Raw genomic sequence first — 24,135 nt, 5'->3', positions numbered from 1 at the left:
GCAATGTTATCTGCATAAGGCCAGGCCAGGATTCCTATTGGCCGGAGCAGCTGGGGGTGACGTCATTGGAACGTACGAAGACTAGGGTTGGGCCGGGAGCCGGAGCCATTACTGCAGGAAAAGGTCCCGCAGAACAGAGCAGTCAAGATGGTGGGACCTGGGGCCTGGAAAGATGAGCGGGATTCGGGGCAAGAGGCGGGAAGTCGGGGGTAGGGGTTTGCAGAGGGAGCCTGAGGGCCTGGAAGGTCGGAGGTGGGATTGGAAAGTTTGGGGTCCTGTCTTGTCGGGAAGCGAGTCCCCAGCATAGAACAGGAGTTTGTGGTTCAATTTGTGGGACTGGGTAGAAGCTTGGGGGGTTGGAGTTCAGATGCTGACCGGTCCCCTCTTCTCTGAGCAGTGTGATTTCACCGAGGACCAGACTGCAGGTAGGTCATCTCTGACCGCTACTGAGGTCATGCTTAGAGAGAGGGACCCCCGCCTCTAGCACCTATCTCATAGCCCCACCTGTCATCTCTTAAGCACCCCCAGGGAAGTACTTCCCGGATTCCCTTCTCTTTCTGGATCCTCCATTTTCTTTTCTCACTCTTTCTTCCTCCCTCCCATTCCCCTCTAGATCCGAGCCCCAAGCCCCTGGTGAGTTTTAGGTGGTGTGGGTGTGTGAAACAACTTGGTCACGTTATGCCTGCTGTGTGTGGCGTTTGGGGAGGGTGTATTAAGTTGCCTGCGCTACTCTGTCCTTTAATCAGCTTCTGCCTCTTTTCTCCTCCTGTTATAATTCCCCTCCCCCAGCTTGGATTTGTGAAAATTGTAAGAAGCAGTGACTTGGGATTTTGTGACGTTGGGGATAGGGAATTTGCTGAGGATACTTCATAGCTGTATCCTCTGAATGTCTCTTTCTGTACAGGAGAGGTGGTAAGTGGCAGGCTGGGATGACCCCGGTCCCAGGCTGCTGCTCCCACTTCCTTATAAGGACAGGACCCAGACAGGGCGGTGGCAAATTCCTGCTCTGAGTAGAGTTGTGAGGAGGCTGGGCAGGCTTGCTGTAGGCCAAGGGGGGGGGGTGTTAATGGATGTTACCACTCTGCCAGCGGGGGGGAAGAAGACTGTGTCGTTATGTGGGACATCTGAGTCTACGGCCATACTACCCTGAATGTGCCCCGATCTCGTATGTGGGACACCTGAGTTGGGAGGCAGGGACATTAGATCCCTCTTCGTGGACTTCCGTGTACAGTGGTATAAATATCTGGTTTCCTCAGCATGATCAATGTTGAATCGGCAGAAGGGGATGTTAGGGAGGGTTTGGGTTAACCCCCAAATGCCCAGTGCTGATGTGTATCTGAATCTTCAGAGTTCAAGGAAGCCTTCCAGCTGTTTGACCGAACAGGGGATGGCAAGATCCTGTACAGCCAGTGCGGGGACGTGATGAGAGCCCTGGGCCAGAACCCCACCAACGCCGAGGTGCTCAAGGTCCTGGGGAATCCCAAGAGTGATGGTGAGGGTCCTCAAGAACAATTTCTCAGTGTGGTAATGGGCCTATCGTTCTTCAGCTGGGAGCTTCCCTTTAACTTCATAGGTCCAGAACTCAAGCAGGTTTGTCTCAACTAGCAAATCCCACAGATTTCTCCAGCTTTGCGTGGGAGCCGCCAGCTCACTTGTGATCCCCTGTAGTCTCCTCAGTTCTGAGAACCCGTGTGACTTTCCTTCCACCTCCTTTGTGGCAGAGATGAATGTGAAGGTGCTGGACTTTGAACACTTCCTGCCCATGCTGCAGACTGTGGCCAAGAACAAGGACCAGGGCACCTATGAGGACTATGTCGAAGGCCTTCGGGTGTTTGACAAGGAGGGGAATGGCACCGTCATGGGTGCTGAAATCCGGCATGTCCTCGTCACACTGGGTAAGGCTCTACCCTTGCTCTTTGAGCTGAGGTGCTGCCTGATGACACACCTGCCACCCAGTTCCCAAAATGTTTTCCTTTCCCTTTGCAGGTGAGAAGATGACGGAGGAAGAAGTAGAGATGCTGGTGGCAGGGCATGAGGATAGCAATGGTTGTATCAACTATGAAGGTGAGGGACAAATTGGGGCTCTCGTGGAGAAAGCAGTTGTATAGGCAGGTCCTACCCAGTGTTTGGGGCTTTCTCTGCCCCTGGGCTCCAAAAAGAACCAGGAGGCAAGGGGCAGGGCCCAGCCCAGCCCAGGAGTGGGAGGCTACAGGGGCATGACTGGAAAGGAAGGGGGAACGTGTGAAGGGCAGGGAAGGAATGGGAAGTAAAATAAAGGGAATGTCTGTTCCCCACCGCCTGACCCCTTCACCCCATGTCTGTGTCTTGTCTTCACCATTAATGTCTCTTCCTTCCTGCAGCGTTTGTGAGGCATATCCTGTCGGGGTGACGGGCCCATGGGGCGGGTACGGCTCCTCCCAGCCTCCCCTTCTCTAGTTGCCCTCCCCGGTGTTTTTCTTCCCAACCTTGGCTCTCTAGCCCCTGCCCTTCCCCTACTACCATCTGATTTCATCCTAGCATGTTTCTGCATGGAGCTGACTGGGGAGGGGAGGGGTTCCTCAAAAGAGGAAGACAGCCTGGGGGTGTGGTACCTCCTTTTCTCCTAAAATGGGCTCTGAGGTTTTGCTCATAGGGCCCACCCAGGGTGTTAGTGTCTGGGAACTTGCACCAGCCTGTCTCCGTCTTGCTTCAGGGTGATCCTTTGGCCCCGGCGTACAGGTGGTTGGCATGGGGGGGGGGGGCGGTTGCCTGCCCCATTGTGCTGCTGCAGCTCAATAATCTTCTCTTTTTCCTTCTGCTGGGCAGCTTGGAGGTACCCTAACCCAAACCTCTGTCTTCTCCTGCCAGTGGCTGACAGTAGCTGTAGGTGTAGTTGAGAACTTTTCTGCCTCTGCTGTGTTCCTGCTGCTCGGGGAGAGGGTGGGGAGGCTAACAGCTGGTGGGAGGGGAGCTGGGGGCTGAGAGGACTGGGCAGACTCAAGGTGGCTCCTCTATAAACCCGTGGTTGGGTTCTGTAAGCACGTTCTGATGCTACCTTTGTGGTCTTGTGGTCTCTTGGCCCCTGGCGGACCTCTCCCCTTGCCCTGCTCCCTGGTTCACCCCTCTCTTCTATCCACAGAGCTCGTCCGCATGGTGCTGAATGGCTGAGGACGTTGCTGGTGTGCCCAAGCCCTGTGCCTTCCCCTGTGTGAGACTGTGCATGTAGCCCTAAAAGGCCTCCTAAGTCCTCTTGTCACAAGCACTTCTGTCAGCTTGTCTCTCCTGAATGTTATTTGCTGTCAGCCATCACCGAATAAACTTGCTCTGTGCCCTAAGTGCGGGTCTGCTTTCCTTCCTAAGCAGGGTGGAGGGGAGGAGAGACAATCCAGGGTCAACAGACCAGGGGTTGGGAAAGCTGGGAAAGGGCTCAAAGGATCCATCTTGGTGTCATTTAAGAAATGCTGGCAAAGGCCAGCATTGATGCTATAAAGGCTACCCCTTGGGTTCAAGCTGTGAATCCCTGTAGGACCAGGGCTGGCCATCCTCTTCTATCCTATCTGGCTGAATCCTCTCCTAGCCCTCCAGCTGGCTAAATCCAGCCTTTACCCTCCCAAGCACTGAAGTCCTTTTGTGGAAGAAGCCCAGGCAATGTCTGAATGGAGCTAAAGCCAGGCCATATTAGCATAGCCTGAGCCTGTCTGTCACTGCGGCAGAGCTAGGAGCCAATAATAACAAGTCTGTGAGATGCCTACCTTCTTCCCAACTAATAAGGGAAGGAATGGAGCCATTACTTCTGAAAGGATAAGGATACAAAATCTCCAGGTTGGGAGGATGTCCTTCCAAGTCTCAAACAGCTATTTTTAGGGCAGGTGAGCGCCTCTGCCCAGCCCCGATACCAGTGCACAGTCCTGACCGCTGTGCTGCCTTTAGCTTGTTGTGGAGAGAGGCCCAGTCATCTGTGTGCCTGTGGCTTGCTCGGTGCTTCTCCAGCCCAGTGCAAGCCCTTGTAAAGGATTCCGGGAAGGCTGCCCCCAGCCCAATCCCCCTGCCTGACAGCCACAGGTAAGAGAACACAGAAGGCATTCACAAGATGGAACTGAAAGCAAATTAATTTATAAAAAAGGAAAGGAAAAGAAAAAAGAAAAAAAAAGAAAAGAAAAGAAAAAAATTTACAGAAAACTTTTGAACAGAAGAAAGGTGCGAAGACGCAGAGGAAGAGAAACACGGGGACGTGGGGGACGAAGCCTGGTGGGAGGGACCGAAAGAACTGGTGGAGAGCCTGGAGTCCCGTCAGTCTGCCTTCACATCAAGGATGTGGAAGGAGAGAAGGTAGGGGAGGCAGTGGAACCCAGGAGCAGAGCCGAGCTGCAAGCTGGGAGTAGGCACTACCCTAGGACGGGCTCCCCTCCACTGTCCCCAAATCCCAGGGAACCCCTAGCTACCAGTCAAGATTCTGATGGTCTTGGGGGAAGAGGGAAGAGGTTAAGCGGTGACCCACCAAGTCATAAGAAGGAGGTGCTTAAGTGCTTTTTGAAAAATTCAGGTTAACAACTCCCCATCCTCTCTAGCTCCCCTCTCCATGTCTTCTAGGAGCCCACTGAGAGGGCTCAGGGAGGAGGAAGAACAGTGCCCTTTCTTCCTCTATTACCTACCACAGGAATCCCCAGAATATGTTTCCCCACCAAATACACATACGCTGACATCAACTACGCAGGTGACTTTTAAAAACACAAAACTGACATTCAGAGGGAAAGGGGTCGTTGGCTGAGCTGGGGTGGCCTAGAACAGCAACACTGAGGAAGCAGCAGGAGAGATTAGTAGGAATAAACTGGGGACGGGCAGCTGAGGGGTTTGGGGAGTTGATTCAGTCACTAATGGGGGGCTGGAAGAGACAGATTCGGCACCCTACTCTATCCCCAGAGCTCTCCCAGAACTTTAAATCCCCTTTCCTGTCACCTCCCTCCTCCAAATAATGTAAAAGTTGGGTGGGGTTTTTGTGTTTGGTTGGTTGGTTTTGGTTTTAGTGGGTGGAGGGAGCTCCGATGTGGCTTTTTTAAATCTCTCTACTTCCTCTAAAGGACTTAAATTTTTTTCCCCATAAAAAAACGCAGTAGTTTTGAGGGGGTGCACCCTTAGAAGTGGTTAATTAGAACCTTGTATAAACACTTTCCCCAGCCCTTTCTTCGAGGGCAGCATCCCCATCCTATTCTCTCTCCCGGACATTAGAAACATCTTTTAAACAGAAGTCCTTGGATAATCCGATATAAAAATGCATGCCTCTGACAGGCATTGTGGGGCTTTGGAAGGGCAGGAGAAGCTTTCCTTACGTAGTGATGAACTCTCCAGGCTGGGGAAGGGTCCCAGTGGTGGGGAGAGGGCTGTTCCTGGAACCTTGATCTCCATAGGGGGTGAGGGAGAGAGATGTCTGGCTGGCTCCTCACTGTGGAGGTGGCACAGGGGTGACTGTGCCTGGGCTCGGGGCCGTGGGGTCTGGAGGCAGGGGGGTACCTGGGTCTGTGGAGAAAAGGAAGATGAATCAGCTAGGGAGAGCAGGAGAGGGATCCAGACCCAGGCCACCACAGACACACAGAACCGGGCATGGCATGCAATGGGTGGGTAGGTGACTGAGGTACCCACAACATACAACTTCCTTTCCCAACACCCTCTCCCACCTCATCCTGGAAAAACTGAAATACCCCAAATCTTCCTGCCCCCAAGGGAACTCTCTAAATGGGCATTTGAACGTGATGGGAACAAGCAAAGGGGATGCCAATCATCATGCAAACAGGTAGCTGTTTTTCAAATTTACAACTGAGATGCTGTGCCTTAGGACTCCTCCGTGACCCACCAGTGAAAGGCCCCAACGTCATCCCAGAGGTGGCAGCTGCCAGGGTGGGGAATGGTGGAGGACAGCCAGAGAGGCCCTTCCCCCTGTATTCTAATTTACCAGAGTGTTCAAAAAGGATTGTGGAGTTTTCGTGCCTAAGCCCTTCCCCCTACCTGCCCTCCCATCCCTCCATGTAACCCCTCTCCCTCACCCCCTCCAGGACCCTTCTCACCTGGCAATGGGCTGGCACTGGGCAGGAGGTTGCCCTGAACAGCTGCCACAATGGCAGGGCTCTGGGCTGCGGCGGATCCGAGCCCCGGCCCGAGAGGCAAGGAAGATGGCATGGTGGTGGTCGCCGGCAGGTTAGGATGTAGAGGGTTCGCCATGGACACAGGCAGGTTAGGTGGGGGGAGAGTGCCCGGGGCAAACGGGAGATGGTGGTGATGCCCATGCAGGTTAGGAGGAGGGGGCAGGTTAATACTGATGGAGTCAGCTAGACTACCAAATGGGATGATGGATGGAGCGGGAGGAGGAGGAGGCGGCATGCCAAAAGGCAAACCCAAAGGAGCATTACCCGCCACGCCTGGGTGCCCGCTGCCTGGCACTGCCCCTGGCATCATTGAGGGAGGAGTTTGTTGGTTGGGGAACGGTGAGGGGCCTGGAAACACAGAGGAGAGATTAAGAAGGTGAGAGGTATAGAATCTCCCTTACCAACTCACTGTCCCAGCGAGGAAAACCTAGCCACTCCTCAGCACCACTTTTCCTGCTACGAGAATAAATGATAAATCCCTGGAACAAAATTTCAAGGCTCTGGGTCCGGGGCAGGATTGCTTTTGGCTCAAGGATATAACAGAGGTGAGGGAGCCCATCTGCAGAAATCTCTAGTCCTGTCACCGATCCCTTTTGAGAAGGAATCAGAGCATTCACCTGGAGCCCTCTAGTCAGCAAGGGTTCCAGAACCCAGCACTTACCATGGGGTCCAGGGGGGGGTACCCCTGGCGGAACCGCCCCAGGCTGGGGAGCTCCGGCTGGCTGCTGCTGCGGCGGCCCTGCCGTTGACCCTGCCGGCCCAATCTGTTCAGAGGGGCCCATGCTTCCAGGAGGGGCCCCACTGCCAGCAGGAGCAGGGGCCACAGAGGCCGGAGCCATGGCCAAGCTGTGAACTGCGGGTGGCCCAGCAGTGCCCGCGGGTGGGATAGGCTGGGAGCCAGGGGGCAGGGTCGGTGGTGGCTGCTGCTGCTGTTGGTGCATCTGTTGGAAGTGCTGCTGCCGGGCCCTCATCTCCGCATACTTCAGCTGCTCCATGTGGAAGGCTTGTCTGTCGGCCAGGAGCTGCTGCCTCTGATACTCCAGCTGCCGGTGCCAATTGAGTACCGTTACCCACGTTCACAAGACCACAAAGACAAACACCTTGCGCCCTGCTTTGTCTTCTGACACATCCAGTGTCTCATTCTGCCAGTTCTCCACATCAAATGCCCATCTTGGGGTTGGGCTTGCCTTGCCCTGCCTTCCCGTGTCCTCCCTTCGAGAATTCCCACGACCATGTCTTCCAGCTGCCCACATGGCTTCTCACTGCAGCGGAGTTAATCTCTTGGGAACCCTTACTCATTTCAGCTCTGAAGCTTTGAATCTGACATTAGGCTCATTTGGAAAATATTTCCAGTTCTTCTTGTCAACTTGTGTTTTCTTCCCTCAAAATCAGCTAAACACTCACCATTTTTAGGGAGTCATCCGAGATCAACTCATTAGCCTCTGAGCTTTGCCTTTATTTTGTTGTCTCTCAGGATTAAATACTTGATTTGAAGCCTTTTAATCTGAATTTGACAGATATTTTAAACATTCACTGTTTTTGTTGCCTCTGTATTGGATATTGGATATCTCCAATTAAACTGCAGGTTCTCTGAGGTTAGGATCTCTGTTTTCTATTTTTTTTTTTTTTTATATGGTCTCAAAACAAAATGGTTTGGGGTGCCTGACTGGCGCAGTTGGTTAAGTGTCTGACTCTTGATCTCAGCTCAGGTCATGACCTCATGGTTTGTGACTTCCAACCCCACATCAGCCCTGCGCTGCTGATGCAGAGCCTGCTTGGGATTCTGTCTCTCCTTCTCTCTTCCCTCCCCCTACCTGTGTTCTCTGTTCTCTCTCTTTCTCAAAATGAATAAAATTAAAAAAAAAAAAAAAGGTTCAATACATTGTCCATCCCATCCCCCTTCCAGGTTTACCTCTTGGATTCTGAAGCCCCCTCCCTCTCAGCATCCCTTAAGCCTGCTCACTCACTCAACATATATTTACAGAGTCTACAATGGGTAAAACAATGGTCAAGGACCTGGAAACGAGATAATCAGAAAAACGACTAGATGGTTAAGTGTCCGACTCTTGATTTTGGCTCAGGTCATGAGCTCCACAATGGGCTGCAAGCTGGGCATGGAGCCTGCTTAAGATTCTCTCTCCCTCTCCCTCTGTCCCTTCCCTGCTTGTGTGTGTACATGTGCACACGCGCACTCTCTCAGTTTCTCGCTCCCAATAAATAAATAACTAAAAACAAACAAACAAACAAAAAAAACCTGGGGTGCCTGGGTGGTTCAGTCAGCTGAGTGTCCGACTCAATTTCAGCTCAGGTCATGATCCCAGTGTCCAGGGATCAAGCCCCGAGTCAGGTTCCATGCTTAAGCCTGCTCAAGACTCTCTCTCTCCATCTGCCCCTCTCCCTTGCTGATGCTCTTTCTCTAAAATAAAAAAAGTTAAAAAAAAAAACCCAAAACTAAAACAACTAGAATCTCCGCCCCATGATGCTAACATTCTGTGGGACCTCAGGCTCCAGGCTTCACCCGTGGGCCACTTATCCTTAACTGCCTGGGGTTAGCTCCTCCGGCTCATCTGCTGTGAAGTCCTGTCACTCTCAGACTTTCTGCACTGCTGCTGTCCCCCGTCCTAAACCAAGGTACAGGTGGGAGGCAAGGTGTGGCCCCAGGCTCCACTGGCCCGCAGGGGATGCTACTCACTGCCTCTCGCTCCCGGTCCATTATCGTCTCCAACTCTTCAAAGTGCCGGAGTTTGATCTCCAACTTTTTCATCTGGGTCTCCACCAGCAGGGCCACCAGCGATTTGATTTTTCTCTCCTCCACTGCGGCCAGGTGCTAGGGAAGGTGGGGAGGGCGGCACGTCAGCGGGAGGGCCCCACTGGAGACATGCCAGGGAGAGAGTGGGAGGGCAGAGGCTGGCAGGGTTTAAGAGAGAACTTGCTGTGGTCAGAACCCACAGAGTAGCAAAGGCTTCATATTCTTAAAAGAACATGAAAGAAAAAAAAGAGAGAGAGAGTGGCAAAGGATAAGACAAAATCAAGTAATTAGAGAATAAAAACAGGCCTAATGCTAAAAAGCTTCAAAAAGCTTCACAAATAGATGATCAACTCTTACTCTCAGGATCAAAATGGGAAGCAACCAGGCCACCAGAGAAGAGGGCAGCTCTGACCCTGGGGGTCTCCTGGGTCTCTGGCCCTCACCTTGGCCTTCACAGCGGCGGCAGCCAGGGCAGCGGCAGCGGCAGTGGAGAGATTGCCCTCGCCGATGTCCCGCTCCACTTTTGTCTTCCTCTCCCCCTCTGACTCCACCACTTCCTTCAGCACTTCCTCCTGCCCTTCCTTTGGCTCCTTCTCCTTGTCGGGGTCGACTGGGCCAAGAAAGAGATGGGGTCAGCCCTACAGCCGCACTTGTCTCTCCTGGACCCCCAACCGCCATGCTGGGAAGCTCACCTACTGGGTCCCCATCGCTCTTCTCTGACTCCTTCTCGCTGTCACCTTGTTTCCCTTTCTCTTCATCCTTCTTGGGAACCTCATTGGTCTTCTCTTTCGCTTCTTCCTCAACAGCCCCAACTCCTTCTCGGGGTTCCTGATGTCCCAGTAAAAGAAAAGGAGACAGTATCAGGGCAGCTGGTACTCACACAAAAGGCCCAGACTGGAAAATGCATTTTCACCTCACACTTTGGAGGTGCCTGGACTCCAGGGGACAGCCCCACCTGAGCCCAGCATCCCCTCCCCCACCGTGCCACCCCAACACCTCCACCCTTCCAGCCCAGCTCAATGCCGCTATACCTTGGGCTCCTTCTTCTCCTCTGTGGCCTGGCCCTCCGCCCGCGCCTCATCAGTCCCGCTCTCCTCTAGGCCCATGGGAAGAGGAAACGGGAAATGTCTGATACAGTCTGTCTGTGGGACACTTTTCCAAAAGCCCCTTCTCCTACCCAAAATCTTAGTGAGAGGACTGGCAGGGAGCCACAGTCCCTGAAATGGAGTCCTGGGGAAAATAAAATCCCTGCCAATTGTCCCCATTCGACAACTTGAGGCAGGGACAGCACAAGGACATGAGGTAGCTCTGACTCTTTGTGACAGGGGAGAAATCTCGGAACTTTCCAGGCCTCACCGATCCGCTCAGGCTCATCAGAGGTGGTTCCGGCGATACCACTGCTTTCCAGACCGAAGGCTGGGTCCGCCTTGCCTGTCACTTTGGCGGCCTCCTCGACTTTCCGGACGTGGGCCTCCACCAAGGCGGTGGGTACCTCTTCCTTCATTTTGGAGAACTCTTCTGCAAGATCCAGAGAGGACAAGGCTGGGGGCAGGGGTAGGCAGGCAGTTCTAGCTGGCCCTGGCCCTGCGAAAGCGGCCTCACAAACCCATCTCTGGATCTAGACCAGCGTGGAGCTAGACAGGTGCCCAAGCTGACGCCAGCAGCAGACAACGCCAGTAGGCAGCCAAACTGGAGGGGCTTTCAAGGTCTGAGTAACCAGCCCTTCAAACCAAAGAGGCCAGGACCCCTCCACATTACCTAGGGCCGACTTCGCAGCAGCAGAGGCGACTCGAGGATCGACGACAGAGGCCAGGAAGGCAACAGTGCTCATAACAGGGTTGCCTGACTGACTGAAGGGGATAGGCTGGTAGGCCAGGGGGCCCAGGGAGGCCTCTGAGTCCTCCAGGTACGGGTCTTCAATGGGAAGACGAAGAAAATGCAAGATGCACTCATCCTGCGTGCGGCTTCCCACGTGTTCTGACACTTTGTTCCAGTCATCTTTGTACATTTCCAGGGCCTGGTGGTAGTGGTGGAGACACAACTTCCTTACTTAGCCACTTTCCTTGAAGGTCAACTCCCCCCATCCTACTAAGGGTAGCGGGCTTCAAAGATCTCTGTGTTGTGGTGTTTGTGGATTCTGCTGGGTCCCAGGGGAATCTCCAAGTAGCACTAAGAAAGGATATGGAGTTAATGAAATGGCCCAAATGCCTGGCCTGCAGCTGTTCCCTAGGGCAGGTGCAGCAGGCAGTGGGGAGGAGACGCTGGGGACAAATCCCCCCCACTCTCTGCGCTCACAGGTGCGGCTGGCACCCTGGCCACTTGTTTTCATAGAACTCTCTCCTTTCCTTGCCCCAATTACCTCCAGGAGTAGCAGGGTCTCCTGTTCTGTCCACTCGCGAGTGGCACTGGCTGCAGCTTTACTCTGCAGGAGAAACAAGCGGGTCAGAAAGAGAAGCCCATGACTTCTGAAGAGTGAAGGTGCTCTACCCCTGAAGTCAGCCCACACCTCCGTACCTTGGAGGGGACGTTCTTCTTTGTGTACATGTCTGTGCGCAGCCCGAAATTCTGCATGTCTGTTGGCTTCTCTTTGCCTTTGTCAGGGAAGTTGAGCATTTGCTGGGAAGCAGAGGTCTGCTATTTGTGGAGGGAAAAGAAAGAGGTGAGTACAAGTGACCGCAGGAGCTAGGGGCAGACAGAGAGAGAAAACAGACAGAAGGAGCCTCCTTCCCAAAGCCAGGGACACCCCTGGGTGGGACTTCCTCCCTCACTGCTGTAGCTCCTCTGCTCTCACGTCTCTTCTTCCCCGGGCAGGGGCCCCCCAATAAAGGGGCAAATAAGAAGCCCAGCGGGGTCTACACCCCACCTACCAGCTCTGGCTTGCCCTTAGCCGTCTCTGGCACCAGGTCATCCAGCTCTTTGCCCTTTCGCCCAGCCTTGGTATCAGCATCAACCTGGCGGCCCTGGGAGACAGAGCTTGGCGTCATGGAGGCTGGGCAGGAAATGACCAGGCCAAGCCCCTGGGGGCCTCAAGACCAAATGCTGGGCGGCCCGCAAGCTCTGGGGGCACTCATGCCACTGTTCCGTGTTCCCTTAATGATTAATTAGATCTGTAATTGGCATGATACCCATTTGTATTCACAAATATCTTTACAGGTTCCTTTAGGAGCTGGACAGTTAGGTTCTAATCCTAGATTTGGTACTCTGTGACCTTGGGCAAGCCACAAAATCTGTCTTCTCTTAGTTTTTGTAATGTATGAAATGGAGGTGGGAAAAATGGAAGTGATAATAATTATGAGGCAAAAATGGAAAAAAATGTCGGAAACACGACAAAGTTAAAAAATTTCATGCAACTTCATTTTCAGCCATCTTTCTCTCTCTCTCTTCTGTGCCCTACGCTGGCCTGTCTGCTCCTCGAGGACGAGGAGCATCTCTTCTCCCTCAGCAAGTCCTCACAGTCTTAGGTACAGAGGCTGAGGGACGGTGCTAAACACACGGGGCTGATTCCCGTGGCTCTTTGCATCCCATGGAAAAGGAAGAAGTCTCAAAACATTCCTGAACAATTACCCTAAAAAACTAGAAACAGAAAAGTCCGAAGAAGCCCAGTTTTCCCCAGCCCCTCCCTGCCCCCACAGCCCCTCACCCTACCTGCGGTGTCTTGGGCTGCAGAGGCACCAGCCCTGATGGTGTGTCTGCCAAGACATGGAAGTGAGAGGTGGGCGGAGGCCCCATCGGGGTTGGTCGACTCTCAGCATCCACCTGGTAGTTAATAAGACCCCACTGCTCTAGGAAGGCATGGACCCTGGGAGGAGAGAGGCAGAGACAGGGTCACATGGGACAGCCAGAAACGGGTAGAAGTGGGGCATAAAGCTCCCTCTCCTCAGTCCTCTTTTCTGCCCATTCTGCTCCCTGGGAGATCCCATCTCCTCCTACACCCAGTGACCCCCAGGTCTACCTACTTGTCCAGTGGGGAACCTCTCTCCATATCCACCCACCTACTAGACCTCTCTTCCTGGATAGCCAGTAAAATCGAACCAGAATCTTTCAACCACAGATGAATTCCTTCTCCTTTTTTCGACATGCCGGAGAATGCCACCGCCATTCCCAAGGCACACATGCCCTGAATATGAACTCTGCCTTTCTCTAGACGTGTTTTTTTTTCCCCCCGCTTGTTCCCCTACCCTCCTTGCTGGCAGCCCTCCTTCTGACAAGAGACATCTGTGGGCAGACAGCCTTAGGTGCCCCCTGCCCCTCAGCTGCAGACCCACCTCATGATGGCACAGACGTCACCCGCCAGGTTCCTGCGGCAGGCAGTGGAGGTGAGATACTCCTGGGGGTTCAGCCGGTAAGTGTCAATCATGAAGTTCCTATAAGCCAGGTAGCTTGGGAGAGACAAAACATGAACAAGAGGAAGAAAAAGTAAGTCTGTTGAGGACAGAAGGGTAGGAAGAGTGATAAAAGGGCCGATGACCCCTCTTGTGAACAAAGGGAAAAGAGCGGATCATTCGCCTCAGCAAACACAAGGGTTTACTAGACGCAAGGGCTTCAAACACTGCTACATTTTCCTTGATAGTTCTTTTTTTATGTTTTATTTATTTTTAAGAGAGAGACAGCATGAGCAGGAGCCAGTCAGAGAGAGAGGGAGGCAGAATCTGAAGACAGTCTCCAGGCTCCAAGCTGTCAGCACAGAGCCTGACGCAGGGCTCGAACCCACGAACCATGAGATCATGACCTGAGCCGAAGCCGGATGCTTAACCGACTGAACCACCCAGTAGCCCCTACTTAATGGGGTTTTTTTAGCTAAATGAATTACCTCCTTGGCTGTAGTTGGGGGAGTTTTACCCAGCCTTTGAACAAGCAATAAAAACAGAAGGTGCCTTTATTTTCAAAGGCAGGTGTTAACGGGAAGCTATCCATACCTCCAACTAGTCAACATGACATGATATAATGAATGCATGTTTTTGTTTTTTAATTAAGCTCTACACTCAATATGGAGCTTGAACTCATGATCCGGAGATCAAGAGTCACAGGCTCTATTTGGCTGTCGATACAGCCTGTGGCTCTTGATCTTGGGGTCATGAGCTCAAGCCCCACACTGGGTGCGGAGCTCACTAAAATTTAAAATAAAAGGAATATATGTTGAAGGTGAAAGATCTAAGTTCAAATCCAGTTCTATCTGGCTTTGGGCAAGTTACTTAAATTTTTTGAACCTCAGTCTTCTAATCTGTAAAGTGGAGTATCTGCTGAAGAATAGAAAGATCTATGGAGGTCTTGTACAGTGCCAGGTACATTTCAGGAGCTCAGCAAATGTGCATCATAAAGTTTGAGACCATAAGCCAGTCTAAAGGATTCAGATCCTTGTTCTTCTACTTACTGGCTGTGTGATCTTAAGTGGCTTAATCTCTCTGTACCTCAACTTTTAACTAGAGAGAATAATAGGACCCACCTCTAAAGCTGATGTGACAACTAACTGATACATGTAAGAGCCGTAGGATAGTGTCTGGGAGATAGTAAATTTTCAACAGGTATAGGCAATTATCACTATTTACTATTTTATATCAAGAGAGCTAGGTGTAGAACAGTTCTACATCCAACCTGCCTACAGACCATGTTGAACTCATGTGACCAGGTCACTACCGCCTTCTTTCCCCCGGAAGAAGAGGAGAAAACCACAGCAGGCTACAAGTAAAGAAACATGGTGGGAAGGCAAGATGGCCCCAAAGAGGGGAAGCTAAGGAGCAGCTGAAAAGCAAGCTTGCTCAGGTCTTGGGGGGAATCAAAGCTCTCTCACCCTTCTCACCACGATATTTATCCTGGAGCATCTCTAACCATAGAAGGTTGTCAAGACTCATCCAAAGCCAGATTTAGCCTGAGGCAACATCTTGAAGATAGAGACTTCCAAGCCCCAAGACTGCACTTTACATAACACATCTCTCCAGGGAGCCCTCTCCATGCTTTAATTCAAAGACTTCATAGTTCTTCCTCTTGTTTTTCTATTAAAACCTACTCTCCAGGACCAGCCTGGTAATAGTCACTTACATTTTAGTCAAAGCTATTATTTATGCAACGGTATTTGCATTTACACATCTTAGTAACTATGGATTGCAAGGCTCTGTATTCTGCTGAAAGAAATGGGAGGCATCAGAGCAGGGATCCATTTTGTACAGAAGACCAGGCTATTAAAACCGCCCCCAAGCAAATCCCAGAGAGCATGCTACTGAGGCCACAGTGCTGGGCTGGGTGCTGCCTGTGGGCAGACATCGTGTCTTTGTAAAAGTAGGACAGTGCCTGGCTCATGGAAGGAGCACAAGAAATACTGGATGGTGCTGGGTCAGGAAGGGTGATCAGGGACAGAAGGGAGAAAGAGAATCATGAGCTGAGAGTCCTTACATTTCTGGAGTCTTGGACTTGTTCTTGCCATTAAAGAACTCGGGGAGAGCCCTCCGCTCGATGGCATGAACACTGCAAGAGAAGACAGAATAGATTCAGAAGGTACTGGTGAAGATGAGAGCCCCAAAGAGGTAAAAACCTAGAAGGCAGGGAGGGGGAACTGTTCTCCCTTCCTCGAGGAAAACTTCCCACAGGCTGCAAGACTCAAAGAGACCAGGAGCTCCCCTAAAACTGAAATATACCCCAGTCCACCTGGCTAACGAAGAAATAACTTATTTGGAGATAGGAAGAGGAGGCAAGGAAATAGGGAGGCGTGAGAAGGTAGAACAAGAATACCTATTATAGTCAAACCAGGCAGCATAGCTGGGAATAATGATGTGGTGGGTCTGTTCAGTCACATTGTCCTCGTGTAGGTCCGGGTTCTTCGTCTGCTCTCCCTTGTTCCCCGTACTGTTTTCATCCTCGTCCTATAATTATGGAGGCTGCTAGGCATGCGGCATTCCCATTGTACCCCTGGTAACCCTCTGTTTCTCCCACACCCCCATTGTACCCCTGGTAACCCTCTGTTTCTCCCACACCCCAGGAATGTGGGCACTAAGGATGAGTGTGGGAATGAACAGTTATAGGCCGGGAACTTGGAAAGGGTCAGTTTTGAGTTTTGAACAATAGCTAGAACTAGTCTAAGTTGGGAAAACTCCGGGCAATGGAAAATTCTGGGTAAAAAGAACTTTGTAAGCACAAATCAGAATCCCATAGAGAGGTAGAGAGGGCCTCTCTAAACTGGCTGCACCTTGCCCGTGGTCTCCATGCTTTCATCCTCCTGTTCATCTGAAAGAGAGAGGCAGCAAAATAGAAGGTTGGAACCTCCTGTGGGGCAGGAGAATCCTACTTTCTGAAAAGCCACAGCAGGCTAGGGGAATATGACAGCTGAGCCCCCCTCTCCTTCTTACCCAGGTCAGTCATGGTGCCGCCTTTGACTGGGGCTGACTCGGAATCCTTCTTAGTGTTGACTGCCAGGAGAGAGAGTCATGTTATCAGACAGGCTCTGCCCAAATCAAGCCCTTCCCTCTCCACCATTAACAAGTCTAGAGGTCTCACTTTCTCTAAAAACTTTCTCTACCTGATCCCAAAAGGCAGTACCTCCCTCCAGGCACAGTCTTTGCAGGGCTTGAAACTCACCTGCCACTCTCCCTCCCTCCCCCGCCCAAAATTCACTTAAGTGTTTTCCTACATAGAAGCATCTTTTACTCTATGGACGATTAAATCATTTCTGTCTTTGACAGGTCTCCTTATCTCCATCAATTTGTCTGTAATTTCTTAATGGACTGAGACAGAGTCTGACCAAATCACTCTGTAGAGGAGTGGTCAAATCTGCAACATTTTTTAAAGCAGAGGACTTTCCTTAATTGAATCCATACACGATAGCGCAGGAGAAAACACGACTACAGAAGAGAGCTGCTGTGATTTGACGAGGGGGTAGAAACCAGACCTCCTCTTTCTCAGCGCCCCCCACCTACTGCACTCCTGAAATACACTCCTGGATATTATTTGACTTGTCTATGGAGTACAGATCATATTCCATGTTTACAACTGTACAAGTTTATAGCACTGCAGAGCAATGATCTCCAAGGTGCAGTTCTCACATAGGATGCAAAAATGGTCCACTGGAATACACAGGAAGAATAGCAGAACTTCTCTTTTATACTTGTTTTTTAATCTTTTTTTACATTTTCCCATTTTTAGATAATGTTTGTGTGTGTTTTCTAGGGTTTCTAAAGTAACGGAATAACAGTAGATATATACAATTTGAGCTGGAACACTTCACTGATGGGGGTACGTGATCAAAAACAGTTTGGAGACAACCATTTTCAGGGGCAAAGCACAGTCCACAACTCAGATATGGATATGAAGTCAGAGGATTGTCCATGGTGATAAGGATGATTTTAATAACTGAAGGGAGGGATTCTTAAGACCTAGAGCTGGGCTGGGAAAATCAGGGAAAATCCGAAGGTAGGTCCCAGGGGTTTAATGTGACCCATACCTGTTTTAGGCAACGTCACTTCCTCTACATTGGGGACTGGTGAAGGCTCATCCATGTCCTTGGTCAGGTCTTCTTGTTCCTCCTCTCTGTGGCCACGCTTTGACTTGGTGTAAGGTGTAGAGGGACTGGGAAGAAAAGGGAGTGAAAGAGAATCCAGTCATCTTTCAACAAGGAGTCCTTGGAAGTTGAGGTTCAAAGGGAGCAAAGCAAGAGAGAATCCCAAAGGTGGAACTGAGCATACCCAGAAACCCATAACTACAGAGCTGGGAGGTACAAAGGCTTAGCACTTGAAGATTTAGCTCTCTTTGAGTCTCCTAGACTCAAAGCAACTAGAACTAACAACGGGGCAGCTAAAGAAGACCTCACTGTCCCTCTCAGGACCAACAGGAATACGGCCTGCCCGGGTCAGGGCCAGGTGGTCATGGGAAGGAACCTGTTCTTCCTTCCTCCAACCTGGTGTTGAGAGGATGGTGAAGGTGGAGCAGGGTAGGAGCTGGCATACCCTTTCTTAGCATTTTTCTTCTTAGCTTCTGGGGTTGGTGAAGGAGAGGGAGAACGCTTCCTTTTCTTATAGTTCCCCCCTTTCTTGTCCCGTCGATCTGAATCCGGGCTGTTCACCTGCAGGTTGGAGAATTGGCATAAATGTCAGCCAACAAGCCGCACTGAAGACTTATTCTGAGACTTATGCTAAGGGATCAAGGAAGAAAGAAGAGATATTTTTACCTCATCTGTCAGTGTCTTGGCTGAAATCTTCTTTCGGCGGGAGACGGGGCTTTTGTCATCATTTACCTCGTAGTCTTCCTCATTCATCCATTCATTGAAAGTGTCTGTGTCCAGAATCCACTTTGCATGAACCTAGAGTACAAAAGGCAGACTGTGCTGGAGAGAAGCCTGAAAGCCACACCTCTGTCTGGGGACCCTGAACAGAAAAGCCCAAGGGCACAAAAGCCTGTGCTTCATCTCCAAACGGTGGTCTGTTCCCGGTATAAACCACCTTTTTCTTTTTCCTTTTTAAGATTTTATTTTTAAGTAATCTCTACACCCAATGTGGGGCCTGAACTTATAATCCCAAGATCAAGAGTCACATGCTCAACCAGCTGAGCCAGCCAGGCACCTCTGGCATACTTTTTGGGGTCAGGGGACAAGAAAAGCTCACCTTCCTAGGTTTCTCAGGAGTGGGAGCATCTTCCACAGATGCTTCAATTTCACTGGCTGGGATCCAAGTGTCGTAACTGCCAAGGGAAATTGGTGAAGTCGGGTCAATGGGATGGAGTTGTGAAAAAATAAAGTGCAAATCTTTTACCTTTCTCATTTGCAAAACTCTTTTTTTTTTTAATGTTTTTTATTTATTTTTGAGAGACAGAGAGAGACAGTGTGAGCAGGGGAGGGTCAGAGAGACAGGGAGACACAGAATCTGAACCAGGCTCCAGGCTCTGAGCTGTCAGCAGAGCCCGACATGGGGCTCGAACCCACAAACCGTGAGATCATGACCTGAGCCAAAGCCGGACGCTAAACTAAGTGAGCCACCCAGGCGCCCCTCTTTCTCATTTGCAAATGAGTATTTGGGTGTTGGGTTATCTTTTGGTAGGATTATTTTTCCAATTAATACTGGTATCCTTTTCATTATAAAATAATAAAAACAATTTCAAAATTAAAAAAAAAAAGAGTCACTTCAATACAACTGTTCGGTCTACATTTTTCCCAGTAAGTTTTTTCTGTACGGTTTTGTTTTTACATAACTGCAATGTTACTAGATGTTATTTTACACTCTCACTTTTTTGCATTTAATATCTATCTACAAATTATCCATGTTATATCTATCAGTTCGATGGCTGTATAATAGTCCACTGAGTAGATATACAAAGTGCTAAAGTACTTGCCACTGTTAGACATTTAGATTGTTTCTAACATTTACTTATCAAAAATTATACTGGAATAGCCATTTCACACATAAAGCCCCAATCTTTTTAGCCTAAGCCTCATTTAAGAAATCCAAACCTCTCCCAAGACAGAAAATTCTCAGAATAGATAGGAGGAGAACAAATTAACAGACCTAAAAATAACCCCAAAAGACAGACTGCTTGCATCGCTAGATGTTCTAGGGCTTCTCAGTCTGGCTCTCACGCGTAACCCTGCCCCAGGACCCTGTCCTCACCTGTCAGGATAGTAGCCCCAGTGCAGAAGAACCTGCTTATCCCGCTTCATGACTGGTCGTACCCATTCCTCTGGGGGTAGAAACAGAACAAGGAGAGATGTAAGCTAAAGGGGCATACAGAAAATAACGGTACACAACTTGTGTTGCAGCCAGGGACCTAGAAATAGGGATATAAGGCAGTAGGAGAGCTCAGGGTTGAAAGGAGAGAGGAGGAGCCCAGGCACTGTGTGGGGGCTGAGCAGTGCCCCCACTGCCAGTCTAAGCCATCCACTGCAGTGGCCAAGAAAACCCAGGTCTCACCTTCTTCCAGGTTCCCTGGGACGGGATACACAACATGGGAGGCGTTGCTCTTATCCTCAGTGACTGTTCCCTGAATGGCACAAGGAAAAGTAGGTAAATATGGTGCCCTCTGAATTCCTCATGGGTATAAATAAACCAAAATAAGATTTAACCACAGACCTGCCTTCCTAATCATATTCTGCTCAGAAAGCTATTAAAGTTGGCTTGCCTTCTTTAAGCACACACTGGCTGAGAGGCAGAGGGAAATGGCTGGAATTGTGCTAATAACGAAGAAAAGCAAAGAACTAAAAGTTGCTACGGATAATCCTCTGAATAGATATGTAAAGTTGACTATATGTCCCTAGCAATGATATCTGCTTGTGATTATGGAGTTCCAGAGGAAAGGTTTCATTCCTCTGAAATCAGGCAATCTCTGGCTTTCCGTACCCCCAGGCCAGTGCTGTGTCTAGGAACAGTGATCCAAACCTGCCAAGACTGGGAGGTGGGAGAAGCAAACAGAGAAGCAAACAGAGGCACCTCTGCATTAGAAAGCATGTCACCTGAGGCCTGCTCACTGTCCTGAAAAGATCAGGGAGACTGGGTCATGGAGTTTCCCAAACCGCGCCTGACCCACCCACTTACCTGGTGTCTCTTGATAATGTCCTTTAATTTCCCCAGCAGTTTGGGTTCAATTTCTGGGCACAGAAAAATGTTAGGTCGAGACAGGCAGTTATTCTGCAGGGAGAAGAAACAGATGGGATGGGATCATGGGAAAGGCGTGATGTGGATTTTCACTGAGGGAAAGGAGATGGACAAGGGAAGTTCTTGACTATTACCTGCACCAAGGATTTCTCAATGGTCATGAACATTTCCACATTGCGGTCCATGCGTGATGGATTCTGGAAATCGTAACGCCGCCTTGAGAAGAGGCAAGTATTCAGTGAGTGTTAATAGACTGTGTCTGAGGATGAGGTTAGGGTATGTGACTTTTCAGCATGGGAAATCAGGAAGCAGCTTTGCTCACAACAGTTGCCAAAATGACCTCGGATCTGGGGTTCGCTAAGCTCGACTTCAGGAATCACTGTACTTAGTCCAAAAGGACAAAGAAAAGCTTGAGATGCCACCTGAGAATCCCCTTTCCTCTACAATACACACACTGATGCACACACACACACACACACACGTACTCATTTGCTCTTAGAGACTATTTTGGCTCTGATTCTCAGCCATTTTTCTGACCTAGCTAATCACACCTACTGACCTAGCAAAGTAAGAGACTCACAAGAATGTCTACCTATGCTCTCCCACCCCAGAAAGACCCCAGGAAATCATAAAGGGGAAGTCCCTCTACATGTCAGAAGCATAGAGAAGAAGGCATCTCACCATCCCTGGTCACTCTTGAATTTGTAGGCAGCTGCAAGTATGTGGCACAGGGAGCCTCCTGCTTTGAAATCTAGGAAACATTTGATCTACAAAATCGAGATAGGAAAGAAGTATGTGAGAGTTGCATCCTAGATTCTCTTCTTAACAATCCTTTCACAGAGTCCCATGCAAAACTAATCTCTCCCTCAAAGCTGGACTTCTTTAACCCCTATGCCACTGTATCTTGTGGCCTGGAAGAGGGGGAGAAAGAACCCAGTATTCACAAAGCCCCACCTTGTGCCACGTACTTACTGGTTACCTCATTGCCCATTACAGAAACCCTACAAGGTAGAGATATTAATCCCATCTAGAGATGAAGGAATAGATACTCAAAAGGTTTAAATGGTTGCCCAAGATCACAGAGCACCAAGTGGCAGAGCCAGGATTTGAACACAAGCCTGTGCAAATCCAAATCTCATCCAAATTCCTTTTAACTATGCATGGGAGTTTCATGTATGAGCTCAGACACTCTGAGATAACCTATTTCACAAAGTTTTTGTTTGTTTGTTTGTTTTTTAAGATTTTATTTTTAAGGGTGCCTGTGTGGTTTGGGTCAGTGAAGTATCTGACTCTTGATCTCAGCTCAGGTCTTGACCTCAGGATCATGAGTTCAAGCCCTGTGGAGTCCATGCCTAGTGTGGAGCCTACTTAAATAAATAAATAATCAAACAAATAAATACTTTATTTTTAAGTAATCTCTACACCCAATGTGGGGCTTAAACTTACAACCCCACACGCTCCACCGACTGAGCCAGCCAGGTGTGCCTTGCTGCATGAAGAATCACTAAGACAAAGGGAGTGGTAAACTGGGGACTAGGGAAAGCTAGGAATGCCCTGACCAGGGAGAGGGATGATAGGAAATCACTCAGATCTCAAAAAGTATGAAATTTACAAACCCCCCACAACTCCCTTTCCAGTTTGGAGGATTCCCCTTGAATTTGCACTCACCGGCAGTTTAGTGAGTGGTGCATTGCTGACATGTTTGCCAAAAACTTCTTCCTGAAACTGTAGTAGCTGTACAACCAGGCTAGACAAGGACTTGTTGGTGGGTGGTTCAGCTTGTATATACTAAGGAAACAGAGGGAAAGGTTAAAAAAAAAAAAAAAAAAAAAGGCAGACCCCAGATAAATTGTCTATTATCTCCCTTAATTCTTCCCAGGTACCTCTAGAAGCATCTGGGGTAATGAAAAAAAAAAATAGGATCTTCTTCCCCCACATGTCTAGTTTCCATAAAGAAAATGGCAGAAGGGAAGCCCTCTAACCCCCTCACCGGAAGCTGACATTCTGCTGCCCCCAGCCCAGCCTGCCAGCATTGGAGGCCGGGGAAACTTCCTATTCCTTCTCAGCTACACACTGAAAATGGAGTTGAAGGACCTTGATTTCACATCAACAACACTGAGGGTGGTAAAATTCTGAAGGTTCCTTAAGTTCAGACAATGGAAGCAACACCTTTGAGGCTCTAAGCAAGACAACAGTGTATTTCTTGGGGGGTAACTTTAAGGAAGGCCAAGACTCCCCCTATAATGTAGCCTAGTAAGAAAGGTGCAAGGAAGTGAGGCAAGGCAAACAGACTGAAAGAGTGAGTTTGTGCATTCTGTTTCTGCTAGGAACTGGGCACAGATGTCCTTACAGGCTTTCCTAGATGGCAAGGACCAGCTGTTAACACCCAGCCCGTGAGAAAGAGCAAGAAAACATCTATCCTTTCGGATGAAACTGTATCCGAGAGAAGCAACCCTGGGCCTTCTTACACATTTCCATATTATGCTACCTAGTATCCCAGCCTTCTGTTCTAATTTAAATCTGAGCCAAGAGGCTAACTTTCTCTTTACCTTTTGACCCCTGTTTCCTCAACCCTAATCACAGAGAAAAGTGCTCCTCTCAGTAGGAGATGTAAAGAGAGCCTTGAAGGAAAAGGTAACTGACAAAGACCTAAGAACTTGAAAGCTGAATTTGAAAGCTCACAGGCTGTCAATCCCCCCAGGGCCAGAGACTAAGCCCCTAGACTGATCCCCCTTCCAAAAAGGTCAAAGGTAGAGGCTGGGGAACCGGAGCCTCACGCTGAGGTACAGGCAAAAGCCACAGACCCACCAGCTGTTTGTCAGGATTGTGACACTCAGAGAGACCTCCAAGATAGGGCCATAACCAGGATCAGAGGGGCGCTCTCCTAAACCACCCATCGCACTTCTGACAGGCTGCAAAGCTGGGCAGGAAGAACTGGGGGGCTGAAGGAAAGCTAGAAACAGAGGCTCTAATTGGGAATAGTGAAAAGGAAGAGGCAGACTATCTCCACAGAAAAATCCTATGTATAAATATCCCTTTCAACCAGGCCTAAAGACAAAGACAACACCAGGAAGAGGTTTGACAGAAAAGTCAGGTAAGGCTTTTGGAACCCTTTGTTCACTACCTTATTATCTCCAGTTCTGAGCTGGGGGGCTAGAGATATAAAGCTGTCCTAGCCTCTGAATCCCAGACCAAAGGCAGTGCAAGGCCAGGTGGCCCGGCGACTTCATTGTGAAGCTGAGGAATGGTTTAAGAGGTCGCTGCCCAGGAACTGCTATACCCTGCCTCCTAAGAGGTCTCGTTGGCCCTTGGATGAAGGTGAGGGACAAGCGGTAGAGACAGGACGGCGAGGGGTGGGGGGAGGAAAGCCTCTTAGGGCTGATGAGCAGCCAAAGGCCTGCTCTGTGGCTGTTTACCGTCCTGCTTTCATCATCTCTCTGAACATACACAAAGCACTAGGGAGGCCTCAGCCTGTCGGTACCTGGCTCCGTGGGGAGCTCTGGCGGGCACCGTGGCGGGCACGCTGGGGCGTGTGTGTGTGGGGGGGGACATCAGACACCCAGTCCACCCTCGGCTGCCTTTCCCGGAAAAGCCGGGAAGGCTCTGGCCCAGGGGAGGGTGGGCGGCTGGCAGCGGGACCCACTGGGGCAGTGGAGAAACACAAGGGGCAGAGGGCGAAGCAGAGAGGGAGGGGGCTGGAATCCCA

The 24,135-nt window shown here is 50.1% G+C and overlaps 2 protein-coding genes across 3 annotated transcripts; one reads left to right on the top strand and one right to left on the bottom strand.

Moving 5' to 3' along the window:
* The first annotated feature begins 67 nt into the window (after positions 1–67).
* Positions 68–3,314, top strand: MYL6 (myosin light chain 6). 2 transcript variants are annotated; one of them, XM_029953332.1, is made up of 7 exons: positions 68–150; positions 398–425; positions 1,349–1,492; positions 1,722–1,895; positions 1,987–2,064; positions 2,361–2,405; positions 3,119–3,314. In XM_029953332.1, the coding sequence occupies exons 1-6, from the start codon at positions 148–150 to the stop codon at positions 2,387–2,389; spliced, it is 456 nt and encodes a 151-aa protein (XP_029809192.1). In that variant the 5' UTR covers positions 68–147; the 3' UTR covers positions 2,390–2,405; positions 3,119–3,314. The 2 variants fall into 2 exon arrangements, with proteins under 2 accessions (XP_029809192.1, XP_029809193.1); XM_029953333.1 differs by lacking the exon at positions 2,361–2,405.
* Positions 3,315–4,681: 1,367 nt separating this feature from the next.
* SMARCC2 (SWI/SNF related, matrix associated, actin dependent regulator of chromatin subfamily c member 2) lies at positions 4,682–22,324 on the bottom strand. The gene is made up of 30 exons (XM_029955463.1): positions 22,313–22,324; positions 22,098–22,217; positions 21,111–21,196; positions 20,564–20,645; positions 20,370–20,462; positions 19,749–19,818; positions 19,449–19,518; positions 18,450–18,525; positions 18,017–18,148; positions 17,796–17,911; positions 17,294–17,418; positions 16,203–16,262; positions 16,043–16,080; positions 15,589–15,719; positions 15,253–15,324; positions 13,131–13,244; positions 12,511–12,664; positions 11,733–11,825; positions 11,380–11,499; positions 11,225–11,287; positions 10,624–10,882; positions 10,222–10,383; positions 9,897–9,961; positions 9,558–9,693; positions 9,309–9,475; positions 8,809–8,943; positions 6,778–7,159; positions 6,381–6,464; positions 6,039–6,104; positions 4,682–5,493 (listed from the first exon to the last, which is right to left on the bottom strand). Exons 1-30 carry the CDS (start codon positions 22,322–22,324, stop codon positions 5,417–5,419), a joined length of 3,360 nt encoding a protein of 1,119 aa, XP_029811323.1. The 3' UTR covers positions 4,682–5,416.
* Between the last annotated feature and the right edge of the window lie 1,811 nt (positions 22,325–24,135).

The sequence above is a fragment of the Suricata suricatta genome, chromosome 10 (genome assembly GCF_006229205.1).
Source record: "Suricata suricatta isolate VVHF042 chromosome 10, meerkat_22Aug2017_6uvM2_HiC, whole genome shotgun sequence".
NCBI classification, from domain to species: Eukaryota; Metazoa; Chordata; class Mammalia; order Carnivora; family Herpestidae; genus Suricata; species Suricata suricatta.
The sequence above is the reverse complement of the archived record's forward strand: the minus strand, read 5'-3'. Positions and strand labels throughout refer to the sequence as shown.